This window comes from Colossoma macropomum, unplaced genomic scaffold (genome assembly GCF_904425465.1).
Source record: "Colossoma macropomum unplaced genomic scaffold, Colossoma_macropomum, whole genome shotgun sequence".
In the NCBI taxonomy this organism is placed as follows: domain Eukaryota; kingdom Metazoa; phylum Chordata; class Actinopteri; order Characiformes; family Serrasalmidae; genus Colossoma; species Colossoma macropomum.
The window spans coordinates 20,553,258-20,578,924 of record NW_023494800.1 but is presented as its reverse complement, the minus strand read 5'-3'; the positions used below and the strand labels follow the sequence as shown (position 1 = coordinate 20,578,924).

The 25,667-nt window shown below is 38.4% G+C and overlaps 1 protein-coding gene across 1 annotated transcript; it reads right to left on the bottom strand.

The window, feature by feature from the left end:
* Positions 1 to 1,569: 1,569 nt before the first annotated feature.
* nipal4 (NIPA like domain containing 4) lies at positions 1,570 to 10,334 on the bottom strand. Its single transcript, XM_036588376.1, has 6 exons — positions 10,056 to 10,334; positions 8,180 to 8,437; positions 7,380 to 7,436; positions 7,195 to 7,285; positions 6,039 to 6,199; positions 1,570 to 4,970 (listed from the first exon to the last, which is right to left on the bottom strand). The coding sequence occupies exons 1-6, from the start codon at positions 10,093 to 10,095 to the stop codon at positions 4,360 to 4,362; spliced, it is 1,218 nt and encodes a 405-aa protein (XP_036444269.1). The 5' UTR covers positions 10,096 to 10,334; the 3' UTR covers positions 1,570 to 4,359.
* Positions 10,335 to 25,667: the final 15,333 nt, after the last annotated feature.

Below are 25,667 nucleotides of genomic sequence, written 5' to 3'. Positions count from 1 at the left end.
ATGTGTCAGATATCAGGTGTGTTCATCACCATTTCATGCAGTTCATGTCCATAACTTTCTGTGAGGGAGCTTTTTAAAGGCGTTAGGCTCTTCAGACTTCTGGTTCCTATCACCACCACTGTGAACAATTCTGACTCTGCAAGTTTCTCTAGAACAGAGCATTTCAAACCAAATCAGTAGAGATTTTGAAAAAAAAAGAGGTCCCCTTCAACTTATTTTCACTGGCCAGGGGCGCATATGACTGTTACTGGAGTCAGAAATTTACTTCTTCTTCTTCTTGCACAGAAGCAGGAAGCTTTGTAAAAACTTTAGTTCCTAATTGTCATGAATGCCACGTACCAGCTCTGTTAAACTAGTGTCCCTGTTATGTATTTTACAGCCTGGACTGGAATATCTTTCTGGCTCCATCTCACTCTTCTACTAGATGTGCTAAATGAATTGCTTCATAGATCAGATCTAGCGGGCGTGATAAATTATGCACCTACCACTATTACTTTGCTGTAGATATTTAGTGGAGGCTGTGTTTGCTGTACTGAGCAGAGAGAATTATGTCTGTCTTTCAAAAATGAAATGCAACAAAATCTAGAACACAGATCGTCATACCAATCTGACTGATTTGTCTGAAGTCATTGTCCTGTTGACCTTTCTGAACGTTATTGCACTGGTCTGCCTGCCTCTGTATACAGCCAGTATGGAACTGCTCTCATAGAAGGCACCTTCAAGGATATCTAGAAACTTTTTTCAGTTGGAACATAAGCATGTCTAAAAGCATGCTTGTCTCCTCTAAATCACTCCATCAGGAACCAATTAGAATGATTCCAGAAGACCTCAGGAGAGCGCTTCTGAGCCACATCAAAGACAACCTGCTACCACTCTGAGTGATGAAGGATGGGTTGCCAGGCTGAGAAGTCATTGCTGATGTCTACGTCTGTACACGCTGCGAGTTTCCCCAAAAGAATCCTAAAACATTATTACAACATGGTAAAAGACCCTGGAGAAGCATTCAAACACTCTCGAGGCCCTTCCACAGCAACCAAACAAGAGCAAATGCCAGCATTGTAAACAAATCAGCTGGCTTTAGAAAGCCCAGAAAATAAAGCTTCCAAGCAAAATAAACCAATATGAACTGAGAACATTCTTAATGTTTCCCCAACAATCACAAGCATGCATTTCACACCAGCCCAGTTTGTGTTTAATGAGTGTTTGATTGGTGTGGATGGGCTTTTAAATCAATGTGCAAATAGACCTATAACTCCTTTGAAATCGTGGAAATGAGACAGTATAGTATGTTGTGTGGTGCTACATGTAGGCATGCCACTACTGCTATTGTTACTGATTTCATGACTTGCAGCTTGTAGATTTGACATTGATTAGGTTTCTAAAATTATCATACCATCTATAATGTCAGAGAAAAAAAGGGCATCTTAAGACTGTGATTTAAGAGCTATGATGCTGTTGGAAAATTAATTCCATGGAGTTATGGGTTAATTAATTTATGGAGAGGAATTTGTGCCAAATTGAAAAGCAATCATTAAAGTAGAAAAAATGTGAAATGCAATGCACATGACAGTACCCCTCTATATTGACATGCAGACTAGCTATCAACTTGAAAAACAAAACCTCTAATGCATCATTTGTACTTTGCTTGACCTCTTTACTGAAAAACAGTACACAAAGATTTCCATGTATGAAAATGAAATGCATTTGTGTCAAAAGTTGAATACAATCCCCTTGAAATATAAAATCACGGCTATATCGCTTTCCACTGTGCAGTACTCTAAATGGAGTGGCCTCACTGAAATACAATCATAACAGTGAAAACACTGAAATACATATTTTGGATATATTCAAATGTATTTGCCTGCCTCACTGAAATGCAACCAAAACAGTGAAATGCAATGCACACATGAGATTGTGTTTAAACAGTAACATGTAGAAACGTGTGCCAAAGTGTAAAGTAAGGTTTGTTACATTGATTTAACACTGAAGCACTGCACAGTGGAAAGTAAAAGCTGTGCCTTCATTACATTTCAAAATGGATCGTATTCCATTCTGACATGAATCCAACATTTCCTCATGTGTTATTTTTCAGTACAGAGGTCGGATGAAGTGAAAACAACGTAATACAGATTTTGCTGTTTATTTTGGCATGTGTTCTGCATGACACTACGGAAAAGTAGTATCATGCATGCATTGCATTTCAAGTTTTTTCAGTCTAGTGATTGCTTGTCAATTTGGCACCAATTCCTCTCTGCAGTAATTAGCCTCAGTTGTTCTGAAGTATAACTGGTTAATCAGGTTGCAGTGTCAATCTGCTGCACAAACATGATACAAATATTGTGGGGAAAAACGACTGCCATGGATTACTGTTTATTAAACCAATGTGTTTGTATTTATGATGTACTGACATTTTCTTGCATCATGGACACTCCTCAGCATCAGCAATTTCAGCAGCTGTTGCCTCATGTCTTCAACAACTTTACAGTACACATCCTTTACAACATTCAAAATTCCATCAACCACTTCAAACTCTCTGTACACGTTTCAAAAGCATAGAGTAAAGCCAACTGGAACACTGCTAAAAACTGACCAATGCATTCTTTTCATATAAGTCAATATAAGCATGTTCCAGTTTTCTATATTTAGTCTCAATTAAATAACATTAACATTTTAAATGAGCATCTGAAAATGTTGGCTTTCAGTGTTGACCTATAAATTAAAAAGGATATAAATGAAAATAGGGGTGGCCAACATGACTATAGTTATGGTTTACATGATAAATTTGATCACATTGCTACAATAGGGATGGGCAATATAATCATTATCTTGAGTTTATTGTTATACACAATATGCATTTCTGAGCATATCATGTTTAGTACTTATGTTAATACTAACACTAAATCAAACAGGACTAATTTTGCTCTCTTTGCCATGTAGTTTGTCAGTTACCTTTAAGTGCTTACAGAAAACTGACAAACTATATGGCAAAGAGAGCAGAAGTGTAGTACAGTATGTGAAATGTTGAATGATAATTATTGTACTCATAGTTTATGATAGCAGTTTTTAAATGTGACACTACTAGCACACTTTGTGTGTCAAAATATTGATAGATTTCATGATAATTTCTTTAAGTACTGTGATATATTATTTTTTCAATATCGCCCACCCCGAGAATATTGGTCGACAGCACAGAACACTGACCAACAGGCATGTTTCATTAAAGGGAGCATACTTAGTCTTGAGTTTTTAAAAATGTGGCACTATTGGTTCCTTTTTTGTCTGTTCCAACTTAACAAATCTAAAAAAAAACAAAATACTGTGATGCATATAATGTATCGAGACAATGAGCGCCATTACATGCACTTAATAATACGATCATTATGGATTTCAGCAGTGATCTGATTTTTCAAGTGGTCATGTAAACAGCATACTGCGATTTCTTAGACTGGATTAAGACTTAGAAATTCGATTAAGAAATCCGATAAAGAGCTGGATTTTATCTCAGTAATCAAGATTCTCAGCGGATGTGTACTTTTACACTGATTTCTTTCGTTTGTCCTCAGTCTACGCATGTGCCGAAAATAAACCGCAACATGCTAGACGAAATGAAGGATTTAAATATTCTTCATCTATGGATGATGTATGTTCATATTTTCCACTGAAGTGACACAATGTTAAAAAAAAGCTGCAGCATGATGTTTGAGTTTGTATTACATTTATGTCACGTCTTCCTCTGCAAGTTTATTGGCTGGTTGTAAAGCAGAAACCTGACTACTACCTGACTCATGTAGACCCGGAGTTTCCCATTATTCGATTACTCAACTGCACGTAAACACACTGAACAAATTACTGACAAACTGTGATTTTCTGCAGTTATCGGATTAAGTGCATGTAAACACATTCACTGTCTTGAAATATCTTGATATTATTGCCCGCACCTACAAAAAAAAGTTTTGAGTAAAATCAAAAGGAAATGTGCAATTTTTTTTTTAAACTGTGCACTGTTATGGGGATTTCACAAACTGTTATGAAAAGTTATTGTGAACAACCATGGTTAAGCAATCCAGACAAAAATAGTAAAAAACACCTAAATTAAGGCTTAGAAATACATGATTTTAAATCATGTAAATTTAAGACATGAAGAATGTTTGCAGAATTTTGATCAAATAAAAAGGATTGCATTATAAAATGCAAATATTAAGCTCAGGAGCTTTGTTTAATCACAGCTGATCCTCAGAAGCAGTAAAAGCCTCGTCATGAACAGCCTTTACACCCCTAACAAAACCACAACATGAAGTATTTAAATAGTCCACTCTGCCCTACTCTTGATGTACATGTACAGTGTACATGATGTGCCGCTCAGCTGATAATGAAGACTCTTGGGCCTTCCTCCCTCATTGGTGGAAGGCTGTCTACATTTTCGATGAGGATATGCTTGTCCTCCCGCTTGGCTAGGCTGTGCTGCCCCTGAGGCTGGCACAGGTTATTCCTCAGGTCCTCCAGAGACACATGAAGGTCCTTGAAAAGATGTAGCATGCTTACCCCCAGCACAATGACCAGGAAGCCCCCGATAGTGCCCACAACATCCACCCCTGACATAGATCCCCACTCTTTGAACAGAATGATGGAAGTAGTCAGGACCACAGTGGTGAAGAAGACATAGTAGATAGGATACACCAGCAGCGTGTTGAAGGTGTCCAGCGACTTGTTCAGGTAGTTGATTTGGATGACAATGGAGGACACTAAGGCCAGCAGAAGGATCCAGGTGAGGGGGTGGCGGAAGACGGAAGGATCGGAGAAGGCAGTGCGGATGGCGATGCCCAGGCCCTTCACCGAAGACACAGTGAAAGCTCCAAGCAATGAGCAGATACTTATGTAGACTAATATGTTGGTTTGACCAACACGAGGAGAGAAGTAGAAGATAAGAACCAAACACGCCGCAAGAAGGATGCTGGCGAACACAAGGAAACCTTGAGGAGCAGAACAGAGAAAATTTATAAATCAGGTTTCATTTTTAATTAGTTTGAAGGACTAATTTCTTTATGTGATGTTTAAAAAACCTGATTTGCAGCCTCGTTCCTAACCTTGGACTAACATTCATTTCCGATAGGGGATGCACGTTAAAAGAACAGGCTTCAAGTTTTCCTTGACTGGTTATAAAGCTAAAAGAAGGCATATGGCTACTAAATATGTAATACTTCAGTATTTCAGTTCCATCTGATATCTCACATTCAATCGTCTGAGCCAAAAACATGATATATTTCGAACGGTAACTTAGTCACAGTTCATGTTTGGAGTCAGATTTTGCACATATTCCAGCTTTTGTGAAATGTTGACATTACAGGTTGCAGGTTTTATATCAGTCACTTCAAATTTATAGCTCAGCTGCACTGTTTATAAGATCACTGTTTGCACAAAGTTTACTACTTTACAGTCTTCTGTTCTGAAATATAATTTGTATTCTTTTAAAATCACCCCCCTTGTAGAACTGCCATCCTCCTTTCAATCCTTTTTTGGATTAATGTCATTATGAGATATCACTTAAGATGTATATTATACATGTTTTAAATCCATGTTTGAAATTTACACATCAAGTTGCCTTGAATGTATTTGGGCAGACCCACAGACTTACACATTCACACACACTCACACCTAGGGCCAATTCAGTATCTCCAATTCACCTGACTGCATATCTTTGGACTGTGGGAGGAAACTGGAGCACCCATGCAGAGGAAACCCATGCAGACATGGGGAGAACATGCAAACTCAATATAAAATACCAACCTTTTATAAACTGTATAAAACTTCTAAAAGGTTCTACTACAAAAACAAGCGCTTTAGCAGAGCACTGAAACAGAATCAGTGGTCAGCATCAGCCGACACCCACAAGACAAGCATTAACCTAATTAGCAGGCAATCATGGAATTGGGTTTCATGGGGCTTTAAATAAAAGTCAAACATTGTAATGGAAAAATACTATCTTAATACCTGAAGAGATAAAAACACGAAGTTGCAAAAAGAATTATACACAAGCTCACCTGGGTCAAGCAATTTATCCGCCATTTCTCTCAAAGTTGTCACTGCTTCCTCCTCTGGTGCATGTATGACCATTATGGTGCTTCCCAGAAGACTGAGCATGCAGCCAAGCTTCCCCAGCAGGTTCATTGTCTCCCCAAAGAGGTGGGAGGACAGCACTGCACTGGGGAGAAAAACACAAAATACCAGTATAAGTACTGCGCAATCTAGAAGCCAATATTTTCCACTACTTGACTGGCATGATGGCCTCATTATAACGGAAAATTCTCACAATCCTACATGTTTATTCTGACACACAGACGAGTTCTGCCAAACTGTTTCAATATAGCCTGAGTGTCTGCCTGTCACAGGGATTAACTAAATGATAAAAATGAACTGTGATGTAATACATTAAACAGTCTGTATAGTGGTAGGGCTGCACAGTACAGATATCGACATATTGCGATTGTGATATCTTGCAGTACACTAAAAACACATCAATGAATTCTTAATGCGACACAGTTAAAGAGCAGCTTACTTTATTTTGGCCAAAACCTCTTAGGTTTGTTGGATCATATAAATCCCTTGACTTCTCCAAGCATTCACAGAATATCTGAGAATGCTCATAGCACAAAATAAAACATTCAGTGATTGGTTGGAGGGCTCATTTGCATGTTGCGTCTGCAATATCAGTATTCTGAAAACTGATAGCGCAAAAACAATTAACAATATATTGTGTAACTGTAACAGTGGGGTAGGACAGTGTTAAAATTTCCATGCCTAATATGTTCTCAATAATAATAATAATAATAATAATAATAATAATAATAACAACAACAACAACATTTATTTATAGAGCACTTTTCATACACACAGAAGTTCAAAGTGCTTTACAAATAGTAAAACTAAGAAATGAATTCAGAGCGCACAAGAGAAAGTAAATAAACAAGTAGAATTTAAACATACAAGAAAAATAAAATGAACAGGAAAATAAAATAAGACAACATGAAAATGTAAATAATATTAATTATAATAGTATTTCAAATCAAAGATAAATTAAAAAGATACATTTTGTTCTTTTAAAAATGTGTCCTGAACTAAATGAGGTGACTAGTTCTTCAATTTAGAAGCATAAAAACAAAAGAATTATTCCTACGTCTGAAAATACAGCATCATTACCTGAAAAGGACACTAAGGGCTCCCAGAGGGGTGACCACAGTGGCTGGAGCAAACATGTATGCTGCGAAGTTTGCTCCCTCCCCTCCTCCCACTGGGCAAAAGAAACACACACACACACGCAAACCATATAATACAACTCTCATTTAAGGCTAAAATTCAGCAGATTATATTTCCAACAAACTTACTGGTCAAAAGTCCACCCCACCACAGCCAGTCTTTCAGGTACCCATGGCCTCCTTCTCCTAAATAATATACAGAAAAATAGTTGAATCTGCAGCTTCTGCTATATAAGTACAATTGATTATAACAGATGGCACTGATCTGATACCTGGTATCAGTATCAGGCTTACATCAGCAGAAAACGCTGGATCAGATATCAGACGGAAAAAAGAAGAAATATGATCCAATTCATAACAAATATATTATGAAACAGCACAAATTCACACTGAATGATGTGATGTTGTTAGCTGTGTATTGTTTCCTATGTTAGAGATGTTTGAACTTTTAGATACTCATCTTAAGTGAAATAGTTCTATTAAAAACAGCTCATTTTAAAGTTTGGTAGTTTTATATAAGAAATACTAGATCGGTATTTATACCAATTGTACCAATACCAATTACACTAAATCTCAATGTTTAAATATTAGTATAGGAAAAGGAAAATTAGTACTGTTTAATCTCTGTTACTTACATCTTGTTAGCCTTTTACTTAATGCTGAATTATTATGAAGTATGAAACTATTTATGATGACTGTACATTCAATTACATGACAGACAGCCATATTAACTGATCTACTTGTTCAAGCTATGCTGTTTAGCTAATCTCTGCAACCAACATGGACTATACACAAATAAGCTGCTTTCACTTTAGCATGCAGTATTTGCTTATGTGGCTGCTTCCATCACTTTTTAGGAAAATCCTTTTACCTGAGTTGAACTGATGCTTGCTCAGCTGATGTCAGTCATTATGTATACATGCACTAACCTGCCCTGGTATGACCATTTGTAGCCAAACGAAGCAGTGCCTTCTTTTTCAGGATCACACTTCCTCCAATCAGAAAAGCTGAGAGCACGGCTAAGGTCAGGCCAATCCAGAAATTGGACTTGCTCCATTTGTCTGTAGCAAGGGCTGGCCCAGCTACAGTGGAGTTGTTTTCAGGGTTGAAAGTCCAGTTGATGGCTTTTCCTGAGTCAATCGCGCACATAGCGCTGGACATTGGGCAAAGCAATCTGATTACTGTCCCTAAGGCAGATGGAGAAATGCAAGCTCATTTTGAGACACGTAAAGCAATTAATCTGTCAAAATGCTAAAATGTAATGCGGTTAAACATACTGTTTGTGGTGTATTATTGCTTTTCTATAGCCCTATTTAGGGAAGGTGCTAGATCCTGTTCCTTCTTGTGAAAGGTAATATACTAATGGGTGGCTCTATTTAAACAATGACATAGTCTGAGCTTCCTCAGCAGTGTTGTGCCCACAGGTTTGATTCTTTAAAAACAAAAATGCCAGCTCGAGTCCTGGAGATCTATCACCCTGCAGAGTTCAGCTGAAACAAAATTAGCTCTAATATTTAGGTGCTCCTGAAGGCCCTGATTGTCTGGATTAGTTGTGTTGGATTAGAGCTGGAACTAAATTCTGCAGGAGCATGTTCAAAAACATGAACAACTGGTTTTAGGGATTTGAGGGTACTTTAAAAGCTTAATGTGTGTTTTCTTTTTCATAGATTCAGCTGCACTAACAACGTGAACTGTTTCAGAAATTGCAATTAGTTAAGCAACCATACAGAAATCTTAAAATCAATTCTAATATAGTTATATTGCCCTCTTAAACATAACAGGTCTTAACAGGTCAAGGCCTTTTCTATGAGACATTTATATTTGTGATTAATGTAAATGTTTTTTTTTTTCAAAAATATAAAACATCTTAAACGCCATGTAAGCAGGACGATCAGAAGTACAATGACAAAACAATGAGCTGAACAGAATTAGCATTTCTGGGTAAGTGAACTGGACGGTTAGGTCAAACGAGGTAAACGTTTATATTAGGGATGCACTGATATGGGAATCGTGGGCCGGCACTGATATCTGATATTTTTCTTGTACTTATCTGCCGATGCTGATACATAAACATCTTTCTGTAGGGTTACAAATGCAGTGAAACAGACAGAACGCAGACCTTTTTGGCACAGAAATCCAGCGTCGCCTAAACATCCTGCTCTTTTTTAGGGTACAATAGAATACATCATCAAATATGGGTTTGAAATATCTGTCAAATCTGCTCTGTTTCTTCTGAAGCAATTAACCTCAGATACAGATGTTTCTTACATTATCAGGCATCTAATTTATACGCCCTGTCTAGCTGTGACTTTACAAACTAGTCTAGAGGAAGTAAACTGTTTCTCTTCTAAAGCACTATGGAGCACAACCACTGGACAAAGGCCTGACAGAGTTTAGCTGAGATGAAGGTAAGCTGTGTGAGCTGTGGACCGTTTGGAAAAGGTGTTCGACACGCTGGTCATGTGGACACACTGGTCACAGAGTGTTTGCTGTGTCAACAAGGATGCTCTTAACACACAGTCATTTTCCAGTCTCACTGAGAGCTTATGTATTTATAAAGTTAAAGACACCTGTATAAACGTTAGGACATTAGTTTGAGAGCTTACATTATCATTATATTGTGTTAAATACCAAAATATTAAAACAATACCTGTATAAATGACTAACTAGCTAACTCACACATACGCACACTTGTGAACACACCCCACACCACTCAGAGACACTCAATGTGTAAATAATGTATTAAAAAGTCCGCAAAGTCTCCAATATTACTAAAAAAGAAGACTAAGTGATCGACAAACTTACCATTTTGACAGTAATCCGGTGTAAGACGAATGACCTGCATTGTCTCTACTTCCTCAGACGTTGTACAGAAGTGAGGCGTTTATTCCACACGCAGCAAAACACTTAATCCATCCGTTGAGATTTCCATGTAGTCGTTCATGAGAGGAAACGGTCGCTTATCTGTGAATTTTGTCCTGTCTAAATCTCTGAACGGACACCACGTTCACATCCGTGAGTAGCCTCGAACGTCTCGGTGTGTGAAGCGGAAAACAGCTCAGGTGAGCACAGCGGCCACGCCCAGCCTCACTGCGGTTAGCACAGAGCTATGCTAAACCATCTCGCCCTCACATGGAACCTAAACAACGCTCGGAAGAGATTTCCACCGATTCTTTCTGCATAATGCAGTTGATGAGGTGTAAATAAAGTCAATCATTAATTTACAGCAGTCTGCAGTGCAAATATTGCCATTTTTTTACTACCCAAAATGTCCAGTGAACCTATGTGTATCTTTATAGATTTTATATGTAATGTTAATAGGGGTAAAACGGTGATATACGTGAAAAAAATAGTTCACAAAGTGTTCTCTATTTTCTATTTTCTGTATCTATTTTCCCGTACAATGCCCTGCATGGGAACCTCGAAGGTGACATGGTGTTTATTTATTAATGAGGTGTGGCCACAAACTACTACATTGAGGCCACGATTTACTATACTGAGGCCACAAATTACTATATTGAGGCCACAGTTCACTATATTTAGGCCTTTATTTACAATATTGAGGCCACAAACTTCTAAACTGAGGCCCAAAATGACTATATTAAGGCTACAAATTACTACACTGAGGCCACAAATTACTATACTAAGGCCACAAACTACTATACTGAGGCCACAAACTACTATACTGAGGCCACAAATTACTATACTGAGGCCACAAACTACTATACTGAGGCCGCAAATTACTATATCGAGGCCACAAATTACTACATTTAGGCCACAATTTACTACATTAAGGCCTTTATTTACTATGTTTAGGCCAGAAGTGACTAGATTGAGGCCACAAATTATTGTATTGTCTACACAAATTAGTATACTGAGGCAACAATATAGTGTATATATGTACTATATTGCATTGAGGCCGCAAATGAATGCATTGAGTTAAGTTTCTCATAACTCGTGGCATCAATATATTAAATTGTGGCCTCATTGTTGTAATGTGTGGCCTAAATATACTAATTTGTGTCCTCTATATATTTATTTGTGGCCACGCTTTATTAACAAATAGTCACCTTAGGGGCTCCGTCTGTGTGAACAGATTTAAAAAAAATACAGGCAGTATTCAGTTTCTAAAAGGCAGTATTCAGTTTTTTAAAGTCAGACTCATTTAACACCTGTAGATCAGTGGATTTAGTTATTACTCAGCTGTGAACAACTTGTCATAATTAACGCTAGACAGTATGTTCTCTGTCTTGCTGTACTGGTATACTGACAAAGCTGTATTGATCACAAAAAGTCTCAATTTTAACAGATTCTTGTCACGTCCAGCTGAATACCACTGAGTGCTATGCTAATGAAAGAGGCTAAGCTGTAGTCTACCTCATAGCATTAAACTAATACAGAGTGTTATGTCCTGCCTGTGAGACTTTAGAAAATAGGCTATGAGGTTATTGGCTATTTAAGTAGCCTGAAATGTTTAACAATTTATACTTAACAGAAAAGGAATGTAACACGACTGGGTGCGGCTCAAAAACTATGCATAAATCATCAGCACGTCCTCAGCTAACTGCACACAGTTCAGCTCCGTTAGACGGAAATCTGACGCAATGGAAAGTTTGTGATTTTAACATTCGCTGTGGAAAAACTGAGTTTTGCAGTCTAAAGAAAGTAGGTTATTTATGACCAAAACAATCCATGTGCTCAAAAATCCTGTACCATCTACTCACTACTGTTTTGAGGATCTGGCAGGTGTAGTTCATATATAGGTCATATTTTTATTATGCTTTCCTTCTTTCTAACTCAGCATGCTTTGTTTAGATTTTTATCAACTTGACTGTAGACCAATTAAAATATCCCTTAATATTCATTGAGACACATGAGACAGGCTAAAAATTGTGAATTGTGTTGAATTAATCGATTAGCTAGTTCTATAAACACATAATTATAAATATGTGCATGAAGAAGATGGACAGCAGCAGTGAAGAAAGTACAGGAGCAGAAAAGGTGTGGCAGAAACAAGTATATCTGAGATAAATGGGGAGGAACCTTCAGCAATCAAGATTGGACAAGTCAAGCTTTTGAAATCATGATCTAACATGTTTTTAAGCCTCAATGATAGCTGGGAGCAGTGCAAAAGAAAGAAGGAGAACAAACGTCTTTTGGAAGGAACAGAATCCTTAATGTCTTTGGACAATAAAAGACCTTTTTCATTTTTCCCTTTTTTCCTTAGGACAAGAGAGGTGAATGTCAGTTGATAGAAAAAGTAAAAGTTTGTTAAGGAATTAAGGAAACGTGGACAGGATTCATTAAAAGAAATGAATTCATGCTGTAAAAAACACAGTTTGCCCCAAAAAGACATGTTCTTGAAGCTTCTGTGAAACATTATTAGGTATGATGGCTACAGACTGCACTTCTGGAGGACTTTCAACAGGTCGTGCTTCACTTTAACCCTTCCTTACACCAACAAGTCATTTTAATAACATCCAAGCCAAAGTAAACAACATCTTGCTCATATTAGTAGGTTAATAATTATGTGATATTTTATGGTGTGACTTTGGTGGCCAAGTGTGGAGAGTTACTCTGAATGCAAGCAACATATGGTCTCAAATTGTCTTGGACAAACACACAAATTGCTTTGGCTTCAGTCAAGTTCGTGTTATGGGACAAACAGGTTTTTCCAGCCTTCTGAGAAGAACTGTGAGCTTCAGCAGCATCAACAAAGACAGGTGTCAGGTGTCGGCTGTGCTGGGGTTTCAGAGAGGCAGTATAGGCTAATTACACCAGCTGCTTATCACTGCGGAGTCGTGTGCAGAGAGGGAGGAACACAGGCAGCATATACAGAGCCATGGAGACTGGTAACCTAGCACACGTGAGCTCACTCTCCTGGAAAATGAGCGTCATCAATCCTAAAGGTCCAGGGTCCCCTGACGTTGTACACCAGACCACAGATTCCAAATATATGCTTCTAATACATGCTCTAAAGGCACATGTACATTTTTGATTCAATCTGAGAGTATATTAATTGGGTAACACTTCATTTGGATGGTCCCCTGTAGATGCTTCGTAAATGCATAGTCTGTTTTAAAGTAACATTCAACTAAATATCTATTAAATGCAACTGACCTTCATGTTCAGTGTGAAAAAGTTTATTAAATCTATCCCTAAACCTAAACCTAACCAAAACCTACATCTACTCCTAACCCTAACCTCAATGTTGTTGATAATCAACTGAACATCACCAGAACGTTTGTTAATGATTTAAGTATGTGTAGAGCATCTATAGGGGACCGTCGAAATAAAGTGTGACCATTAATTGAGGTATGGTTTATATAACAGTAGTAGGTAGAGACTGTACAAGGAAAAGAAATAAGGGGAACTTACTCAACTTCCCTATGCCAGTAGGAAGTTCCCAAAAGCTATTTCCTGCAGTTATCTTTAGTTAGATAATAAACATACAAAGTTACATTTGAATAGCTCTCTTATACAGTCATATGCAAAAGTTTTAATACGCCTGGCAACATTTCTGAATTAAAAAGTTAACCTCTACATGGGACAAACTTAAATATGTTGTTTTCTCCACAACTATTTATTTATTTGCTTCTATTTAAACATTTTTGCATATTTAAAAAATTAAAAACAAATATAAAATGCACCACAACATTTGCGCAGGCCACATTTTATGTTTTATTTTTTCCTCAATATGTTGAATTCACCAAAAAAACAGTGATTGTACATTACAATGTGCAGAAGTATGTTTTCTGTTTAGAAGGAGTCTTAATTATTTTCACTTATCATGTAATTTGATCAGGGGCATCCAAAGTTTTGCATACGACTGTAATAATAGGAGCATGGACTGATCTCAATACATCAATACACACAATCTCAATACAATAGTACATTGTGTATGTTCAGCCCTGTTTGTACCTTGTATTAACAAAAGTGAACAGCGAGATGTTAAGCCCTTACACCTTCCATCCATGTCTCTCTCTAATGTGTCTCTAGTGGTGATTGGATTTCATGACTGAAGGAATGGGTGCTGCGTACATTTACTATGTCAGTTTCTTGCTGCATTTGTTGCGAGACAAAAATATCAATACCATTACAGAGCGCCAGTTTAAGAAAGATACTGTCCAAAATTCTACTATTTCAAGAATATTGCACTCAGAAAGCGGGATAGGATTATATAACGGAGGGAACGCAGCGATCCGCGCTCATGTTTGTGTGATGTGTATTGTTTGTGTGATGTTTATGTGTAGATAGTGAAGCACAGAGAACCCGTTGGTGTGGTTGTTTTTTCTCTGGTTTTATATTAAGCTTATTTTATTTAATAGTCTATTCAGGGGATCTGAACATTATGTAGTAGTTATTTATTTATAATGATGGTCAGTGCTTTGTAGCTAGGTAATTATAGCATTCCTTAACGCGTGTATTCATAATAGATTAACGTTAGCACGTTCTTATACGAAGCTGAAGTTAGCTTCTTTATTCGCCAGCTTCTTGTTCGAATTTTCCCGTTCCACCTTAAATGGTGCATCAACCAGCTTCTTGTTCGAATTTTCCCGTTCCACCTTAAATGGTGCAGCTTCAGGTTGCTTTTTAAGGTGGAACGGGATAATTCGAACAAGAAGCTGGTTGATGCACCATTTAAGGTGGAACGGGAAAATTCGAACAAGAAGCTGGCGAATAGGAAGCCAACTTTAGCTTCGTCATTCTTACTGTGTTTTTTTTTGTGTGTGCTGTGTGTGTTTGTGTGTGGGGGGGTATTTTATTTTTTATGTGTATTAAGATTATAAGTGATTCACGCATTGATGGATTTGATGATGTGTGTGAGATTATGTTTCTACCGGAGCTCGCGCTAAACTCGGTTTTTACCGATTGAATACTTTCCTGCTGGTCCGAACGGCTAATTAGCACGATCAGTTATTAAAGAAATAAAAGCTACCGAGAGCAGTCCGTGCAACATAGATAAATCTGTGTCTGAGATTATAACAAAACTAATTTGGTGAAAATCGGTTGAGTAATAAGGAAGTTCTGGCCGATTTAATCCTGAGAACTCATCATCTCTCAACACAAGTGTGTGTGTTCACAGGCGGATCTTGACCGCTCCAACATGGCGGACTCGCAGGCGTATCGCCTTAGACAGAGAACAACAGGCAACGCGGCATCTAGGTATGTATATCTATGGTTGGGACGCATCGGGACACTTTAATGTTCACACTGTGATCTTATGCGTCCCTGACCACCTCCCAAAGTGGTGTGACTGCTTGGATCCAAGATGCATTGGACCCCACTCACATCTGTACTTTACACTGTCCACTTATGCTCTCTATATTTTACAAGTACGTCTAGCTATGTGCAGTGTTGTGCTGATCATATAGTACATCTATTAGTTCATGGGTGTATGCTTCTGAACTCACAATGATTTCATTTGATTGTGATTGTTTACGCAATGATTCAGAGCATTGTAAAAACTCACTTGATTTGATTTGATTTTGGTACAATTTAGATTATTTTTTAAACACAGTGTGATAGGTGGGAAGATTTACACTGTAGTAGAACACATTTTACATTTACTAAGTATTTTAGTGACTTGCAAAATACACAAACAGTCAAGGCCAAACTGATGCAAAGTAGCCAAAGGAACTGCACAAATCCATGCCCTAAATGACAAAACTCATACATAGCTTGATCAAGTTAAATAAGTAAATCAATCAATTTTAAAATAAGGAAATAATAAACACAAAAGTGCAGAGTTGTTGAAAAATGAGTGTAGAAATATTGTACTTTAGGTCTATTATAAGGAGGTGAGTCTTTAGACCAGGCTGTGTGGACACTGTATGACAGGTGAGGTCGAGACAGAGATGCACTTTTTTCTTCACTGTGAAATTTCAAACCAACATGAGAAATTTACACAGACAAGTTCAACTAATTATTCCTAAATATTGAAAAATATACTCAATTACGAATTCTTTTTGGAGAGGGGCGCACAGCCCCCCTTGCTGCTAAATACGTAACAACATGTCACTGCCTGAGAGACAGTGGGTAACACTGCCCCATACCCTATAGTAATATTTACGTTAAAAATTAGAAATAGATAATTTGTTTATTAAGTTGTATAATTACAATTACAATGATAATAATAATATGCTTATTATTTGTATTTGTTTTTTTTTAAATCTTATTTCATTTTCATTATTGGTTTTATTGTTCATTGCCACTGTTCTGATGCTTTAGCAATACTGTACTTCATAGTCATGCTGATAAAGCTATTCTGAATTTAATGGAATTGAATTGAATAGTGAGAGTGCAGTGTAGAGTTTAGGGGAAGTTTGTTCCACCACTGAGGGGAAAGGACACAGTGAGACTTTGATTGCTTAGATCTCAGGAAAGACATATCAACAGCCTGAAAGTTGAAGACCTACGTAGGTGTGAATGTGTATAGCTCTGAACTAAGGTGCAGAGATAGTATAGAGCTGAAATCTTTGAAGACTGGAATTTGAGAACCAGAGCTTTGTATGTGATTTTCCTACCAGGAAGCCAGTAGAGTGGTTTTAGAAGAGGAGTCACATGAGAGACCTTTGGAAGGTTATGGAGCAGATGAGCCACGTCTTTTTGAGTGCTCTGTAAAGGAGAAATGGCATACGAGGGAAGGCCCAAAGGAGGGAACGGCAACAGTTGAGCCTAAAGCTTGAACAAGAAGTTAAGTAGCCTCTGCAGTCAGGCTTAGTCAAGCAGGAATCTGCAGGAACTGGTGGTAGATGTTATGTGATCTGAGAAATTAAACTGGTTGTCTAGGACCACACCAATGTTTTTAGCTCTGCATGGTGGATGAACAGTGAAGTAGTCAATATTGATAGAGATGTCCAGTGTAGGGGAGTGCTCTGGAGGTAAGTAGGTGAGTTCTGTCTTGTCAAGGCTCCGTTTCACGTGGTGGGTCTTCATGCGTGAAGAGATGTCAGAAAGATAGTCAGATATCTTCTGTGACATTTGAGAGGCGGAAAGAGGAAAAGAGAAGTACAGCTGGGTGTCATCAGCATAGCAGTGATAAGAGAAGACGTGAGCTAATCATTGTTCCTAGCGATTCAGTAGGAGGAGAAAAGAAGTTACCCGAGAACTGACCCCTTGGGGACTCCATAAGTGAGACTGTGAGAGGCTGAGACAGAGCTATTCCACTTAAAAAGATGATTCTTCAAGGGTTCTTTAGTAAATGCAATGGTTGTATTTAGAACCATGGGTTCTATATAGAATTATTGTGCATGCTTGAATGGTTCTTTGCATGGTGACATGGTTCTTCAGATGGATGGAAAATGTGTTGTATATGGTTATATGTAGAATCTTTTTGCAAATGGTTCTATATAACACCAATAAGGGTTCTTCTATTGATAAAAGCTTGGCATTGTAACAGTACCAGAACCTTTTTGGTGCTATATAGAAACATTTTCAAAATTGGTCTATATAGAACCCTATACAACACATTCTCCATCAATCTGAAGAACGATGTATCCATACAGATAACCGTTTAAGCATGAAATGCATGAAATTCTATATAGAACTCATAATTCTGAATAAAATGATGGCCTTTATTAAACAACCCTTGAAGAACCATCTGGTAGGATCGATTCTGAGGATAGAATCAGAACCATGTATAAGCAGTGCTGCCAATCCCCAAGTCTGAAAATGTGCTGAAATAATATGATGGGTAACTGTCAAAGGCAGCTGACAAGTCAAGGAGGATGAGGACTGAGGACAAAGAGTTCCTGGCTTTGTGGAGAGCCTGAGTCTGTTACTTCTGTTTCTGACAGTAGAGTGGTTTCTGTTGAGTGTCCTGGCTTGTATCCAGACTGGTTGGTGTCAAGAAGGGATGGGAAACGAGAAGATGGGAAGACGGAAAGACAGCATATTCCTTGGTTTTGGACAAAAATGGAAAGAGTGAATACAGACAATATACCAGTTTTTTCTTTGATTTTCATGCTTAGAAATTATTTTTCGTACGAAACAATTGCACCTTCTTTAATGAATTTACTCTCTATTAAACGTCAACTGTTTTACCTGACTTTTTATCATTTTTATCTTATTTTCATTATTTTATTATTTATTTGTTATTTTATCCATTATTATGCATATTCTTATTCTTATTTTAATTCTTATTTTATTATTTGTTATTTTAATACATTTGTGTATTAGTAATTTTTTTATCTTATCTTCTTCTTGTTTTATTTTGATTTGATTTAACTTTTAAATTTTATGTATGTTTTAATAACTGTTTTATTATTTTTTATTATATTTTTATGTATTTTTATTATTAATGTTTCACTTTTTATACTTACCTGATCTGAGTCTTCATTTATTAAATTTACTTTTATTATTTGATATGTTCTTACACATTATCAATCCCTTGCTCTGTATTAACTCGGCAACATTGTAAATGAGGGGCACCCTCAATGTTCTCCGAGATTAAATAAAGGTTGATTGATTGATCATTAAATATTTTCATACATAGGGTCTATATGGCCTATTTCACTATATCACCATAGTCACAATATCACAGTAACTATACAGTATAGAAATGAATGTGATTTGATACATAAAAATCAGTAATTAAAAATACAGTACTGGGGTAGTCTGGATTATAAATGCAGTTCCCTACGTGCTCACTAGATAGCACCACATACCACTACAAAAAAGGCAGCACTCTCAATCTACTAGGTCTGTGCCCAAAACAATATAAAGACAAATTGAAACAACACAAGGTAAAAAAGTCAAATTTGAGATCATCTTTGTCTGTGACCATATACTGTTTTACAAAATAAGAAAACGTCTCTGAAACTGTACCCTTTCCAGCAAGGGCAGTTGAGATGGATTTTTTAGTTCTGGTGGGGGCTTCACCGTCAGGGTGCATCTCACCTGCTGCTGTTTCTCATCTGCTGCCTGTCTGCCACAGTTTTTTGATTAAAAAGTTGACTGGCCCAGAGGTATTTAGGCCTGACATGGTTGAAAGCTCTCCTACACTTGTGTGACAGTTCTGCGCAATCAATTTTCTCACTGATGGTTTGTTGGTACAAGCTTGTCACTTGAGTTTGTTATTCTCCCTCTTCTCACAAATATGTCTTTGACAACACTGAGTAGGCCTGGCCTCAAACTCCGCTTCTTGCACTGGAGAGAGCAAAACGTTCCATTAGCTGACAGAGTTCGAAATGCTCTGCTCTCATATGTCTGCTATTTTGGAGATGCCTTTTGTTCGGTGCGTGCGCCGCACTAATTACAGTGATCATTCAGAGCCAAGTCCCGCTCATGCTCATCACCTCCCACACACTAGCACTGCTAAACAATCCACACAGCCACATGGCCAGCCACCACCAGTGGCATTATAACTCAGTCCTTTTTCACTTGATATGATGATCAAGAAGCCGTAAACATCAACATAAACAGATATTATGGACCCAGGTTTTCTTCTGCAGTGGGGGTTGTGTCACTTGAATGACACAGATGATGGTTATGTAAATTATTACTGGTTTTTACCCCCTTATAAAAAAGAACTGTAGTAACACAACAAGAATGATGTACTGTACTGTGAAATACTTCTATAATAATCAGTTTCACCTCTGTGTACTGTTCCTATAGCGCTGTATAGTAATCTGTAATACTTGTCTAGTACTCTGTGGTAAACTATAGTAACTGTCCAATTTCACTATTCATTTCACTATTCATTGTCCTGCATAAAATCCTGTAGTATTATAATAGAACTCCTTTAATAATCATAGAAGGGCTTCCTTTGCAGGAGCTTCAGAGGGAACAGTGGCACTGGGCTCTGGGAGGAGGACTGAAGTGGCACCAGCTTTCTCAGAAATTTGATAGGCCACCATGTGTGCCCCCCACAGAAGCAGGTGGTGGATTGGGTATTAGTATTAGTTTGTCAATCCTGGAGAAGTAGATCATCAGTCACTTCTATTTAAAGAAAGTGGTTGGATTCAATTGTCAGTTCCTCATTTTGATTCTCTGCACATAATCATCCTTAAACTGTACAGCATTCAACTATACCAGAAGCAGCATGACATGGTCTGCAAAGTGGAAAGTTCCCGAACTGCTGTATTTTTGTGACCGAAAATGGTGTGGGAGGTTTCCGTTAATGCCTTAGGTGGTATGATGCTCACAACAAGTGGCAAAAACAGACTCATGCAGCTGGAATATAAGACTGTATTCACTGCAACCAGACTAAACCCTCTGTGGTCCACGAACATGCCCACATGTCAAATTTGATGTTTCTAAATATATCTTTGAGAATATAGTGCAGAAATACGGTTCAAACATTTCCTGAATCTGTAGAGTTGAATCTTGTCAGTTCCATCTTATAGCGAGATTGTATACGACTCACATCTGGAGTTATGAGGCTATGAAGAGGGGTTGAGATACACATCATCTGCCTCTAACCATGTGTAATTGCTGGATTCATGTCTACATTTTGTGTGAAACTGACCAATGGACACTCAGGACTTACCATCACATCAGAAACCAGGGACGCGGGAAGGTATTAAAGTTGGGAGTCCTGAAATTTTAAGCAGCATATATGTGATGTGACGATGTCATATAAAATGATTTGCCTTTTGTATTTGATTTTTTTTATTTTTATTTCTAATTAGCATCAAACAAAACATATCATACAGTTGCTATAACGAGGCGAGAGATGACAATATACACATATAACTCACACATCAGGCCACTGACACATATCCTCTCTCTGCTCTCTTGTTTTGGACTAACTTTATGCAAATGAGCTGAGTGGTGATCAATCAGACAGCTGATATGTGGCCTGGTAACCAGTTGTGTCATGTCCACAGTTACATCATAGAGCAGGAGATATAACGGTTGGTAAAAGCTTAACTATTGTGAAAGATGATAGAAAGCAATATTAGGCTTCTTTGGAACGCAGAACAGGCCTATAACTCTGCATAGACTTTCTCTCTTTGCACAAAGCGCCCAACAGTTTTCAGCTCGCAGTAATGAAAATACGGTGAAATAGTTTTACGCATTTTTTTAAGTGAAACGTCATTCATAAATGCTGTTCACTGTAAGTACTATAAATGTTTTTTCCTTAAACCCCCCCAAAGTCTGATTTGGGCCTGGGGTCCTCCCTTGAAATTTAGTCTGGATATTCCACTGAATGGGAAATGTAAGGGCCCTGAATGGAGCACCTCTGCGTTTCCTGCAGTGTACTGCAATCAGTCAGAATGGCAGAATATCATATGAACATTATAGAGCATTATAGAGAGCCTCTGTTTTAATAAGTAAATCAATGCTGTCAGTAACTTTGTTGACTAATTGCTGCAGCTCTGCTTAGCAGTCTAGCTTTACTGCAGTTGTCATCAAGTTGTTTTCCCTACTGCAACGTAACTGATTCAGCCCATTAAGTAATTATCAAAGTCCTTTATGAGCTGGGACAGATGTGTTAGAGAGGGGAAAACACACAAGTGCACAAGGGCTCTTCCAGGACACGGACTTAGAACCACTGGCCTGCAGACGTGTCGAACAATCAGGTAAACAAAGGCCTAAAAGTGTAGCTGCTTCTCTGAGGCATTAATGGACTGCAGTACAGCTCAGGCGAGAGCCGGAGGAAGACGTTAAGAGGAGGATGTGCTTCAGGAGCCCCGCTGCAGCATTCCAAACTTGAAGGCAGAGGCAGTGTGATGGCTGGGGTTGGCATGGCAACCATTTAGGGAGAAGTGGGAGAAAAAAATAGAGTGAACCAGAGAAAACTGAAAACTAGCGTGTGTTTTTGGAGAAGTTGCCAGTGAAGTGGTGAAGACTGAGGGCAGCTAAACAGCAGCAGCTTCAGCGTCGGAGTGTAGAGCACCTGCTGCTGTTTCTGCAGACGGCCCACAGCTGCGGGATTACACAGAGCCGCTGGCACAAAGAGCCAGCATACAGGACGAGTGCAAAACGAGTATAAGCAGAGAAACAGCTTCACTGTAGTGTGGTGAGTGGAGGTTGACAGAACAAGAGGCTAGAATATGTACAGGGGTAAATAAAATGGCCTCTGCACTCACTGCCATTTGACTACTTTGCTGCTTACACTGAAAAAAAGGAGGTTTCTTAATTTAAATGTGTACATAATTTCCACATGAATAAAATAAACAGTTTTGTACTTATTTTTAGCAAAATGTGGAAACTATGCATATATTTGGAGCAACTAAATTCAATGCACCTTTTTTCAGTGTGGTTTTAGTAGAAAACAACAAACATTAGAGACATGTCTGGCTAGTAAGTGACCAAAAAGATGACAGGAGATTTAGATTTAGACCATGAAAACCTCTTTTTGTCAGCACAATCACTCCGAGTTAGTATTTAATATTTGTCATGTATTTTTCTCTAGCAGCACTGCCTCATTGGTTTGACAGTTTTTTCTGCTCATTTTCTCTTACTACAATACCCAGCATGCATTACACAAATCTGCCATACAACCATCCTCCAATGATTTATGAAATATATTCTGAATAAATCATTTGTTCTGGCAAGTGTATAAATGGGTTGTTCTACAGAAACGTCCACTTTTCTATCTATCCATAGGTGTCACTGGCGTTACCAATCCTCGTTGTAACGCATAAGAAAGGTAACACCAGAGACATTTTTAATGAAAAATATGTTTTACAAAATGGCTGCTACAGAGCATAAAACCACGTTGTCAATCCTGGAATATCCACTAAAAAATGTAATTTAATCCATTTGTATTCTACTTTTTCACAATTACCTCAGAATAAAGTGACATCAACTAAAAGCTTCATATAAAATCATGAGCTAAATGAGAAGATTTCTGATAACTGAAAAGATGGTGGACGTGCTTTTCTTCATAAATCTTCAGAAAATAGGTAAAAAGAAGTCAAGTGATGTCATCAGCATGATTTTTATTTCAAAATAAGAGATTCTTTGTTACGCAGTAACACCAGTTACACTACTCCCGGGGGCCACACAATATTTATTTGGCATTTGTTTTCTTTATGACATTAATTCATATATTTCATAGTCATTTATAGATTATAGCAGTTAAAATTGCAAAAAAACATGTTTTTACTTCAAAATATGGCACTCACCCTTTACACATGACTGTGCGGACAGGCACTTCTGTGGTGCTTGGAATTCTACATAATTATTTTAAAAACCAATATTGGTAAATTGATGTCTGAATAAGGTGTAATTGTTGAAATAACTTGTTTTATTATGAAAGTGCAAATAAACTGTAACCCTAACATGCTTTTCAAGTGTAATATCTGTAAACGCTAGGGACACAAAACAGACGTTTCTGTAGAATGATCCATATACATAAAGCTTTTTTAAACATTTTCAGAAATATTTTTTCAAGTTGGACAGCAAAACTCAAACATTAACTAGTATGTGGTACTGAAATCCGATACGCATCCGAGCTGCGGCAATGTGACTTAGTCTGAACAGCCAGATTCGAATTCATGCGACTTTTACGTCGATCCAACTCGACATTCGTCATAATTTCCCGCTGTTGAGATTCAAACATTTAGGCTGATGTTTCTGTACCAAAACATTAGAAGAGACTCATCAAACCGCTCCGTGTTTGAAGAGATTTCGAGCGCGGCCGGAGGAGCCCGAGGCTGCAGCGTCAGAGAACAGTTTAAAGAATCCGAGGACACGAACCAAAGAAGTGGCCGAATAACGCGCCCCTTTTACGGCGAACTCGAACACATTCTGGGTGATGAGTCCAGCTGATAACCACTGGAACTTCATAATCGCTCCTGCGATGCTGGCGAAGATGAAACTGAAGCTCCGGGAGCGAGTGGCGTTCGCTGGCCGTCATGACTGTTTATCTCTGGACGAGCCGCCACGTGAAGCATTGCTCTTTTGCGCATGCGGGTAGGTTTAGGAACGTGACCTGTTCAGACTGATGTCGCATACAGGTCACATTTAAAAGATAATGTTAACAGCCAAACAAAAAAATCTGATTTGGTGAGAAAATCAGATTTGGGCCACTTTTACCTGCTGTGTAAACGTAGCCTAAGAGAGACCTTGCAGATCTTTTATTTAGTCGCTCAGACAGCGAGCGAAGAGACGGCGGTCAAAATGGCTGCAGCAGAGAGCGCGTTCAACAGCAGCGGTCTGATCTCTGCTCTCAGTCGCACACTTTTCACTCACTGCTGCGCAATAAAGTTTTAAAACGACTGCCGAGGTGAGTCGACTTTGAAAGCAACGTCAAACGAATCTCACATTATCTCCCATAAAGAGCGAAGGAAACCCGCAGTGAATATTAATCAGTGAGTCGACTGCTGTGAATGTCTGTGTGACAGCGAGGGGCTGGATGACGGGCATAGGGAAGGAACATGCTGCTCTTTAAGGGTTTTTATCAGCCCAGCATGAGGAGGAGAACATTTGCCGCGTTCAATATCTCCTCAGGGTCCGTTTGAAACGCTTCCTCTTGCCTGCTGATGCTTTAAGAAAAACATCCTGATGTCGTTAATCCGAGGAGGCCTCAGACACTCAGGCACGGCTGCTGCCCCTTTTCATCCGGGACACGAGAGATGGACTCGCCCAATTACCCTCACCGATTCCCTCAGTACTGATAAGTCCGCCGTGGCTGTTTTTTTTCCCCTGTTCTCTTCTTTCTTTTTCTTTTTCTTGCCCTCCCGCTTCCTTCTCGTCCCTTTCCCCGACCGTAAATGATTCAGAAAGCCTGTGTGGTGTGAAACACGGCCCATTGTGTGTGTAATAGGGTGAAAATCAGTTGAATGAGGTTCACACAGCACTCGAGAGCGCTACAGCGTGTTTATTTTCACAGCTCCTTTTACAGTAACTATGGAGACCGCGGGTCAGCTGACTGCAGGAAACTCAATAAGCCGTGCAATGTGACAGAGTGATTGCCTTTAGCCTCCCTCATGGTCTTCTGTCCATAAATCCATAGCTTGGCATGGCATCTGCCATTAGCAGAAGTTTCAGTCAGAAGCTGAACAACAAGAGAATTAGGAAGAAAGGACCAATCTTAAAGGGGAATTCCACCGACTTTTCAAAATGTTTGCATAATTACATCGATGTAAACAAAGTCGTTCAGAGTGGTTTGGTGTGAAATGCTCCGCCGTAGAGAAACTTGCCGAGACAAAATTGTTCACAGTGGTGGTGACAGGAACCAGACATCTGGAGTTTAAAGCCTCTATAGCGACCTCGCAGAGAGGTATTATATGAAATGCTTATTCATTGCCTGATGCCTGAGAGAATGTTTTCCAACAGGTTTGACCTAAAATTAAAAGTCCCAAAAGACATTTTTTTTACCACTGTTTTACTATTATCAATATTAAATACAGGGTTGGTAGTGTTACCTTAAAAATGTATTCCAGTACAGATTACTGATTAAAAATGTACTGCTGAAATGTAATTATAACCAAATCCAAAGGATTATATATTAAACTAACA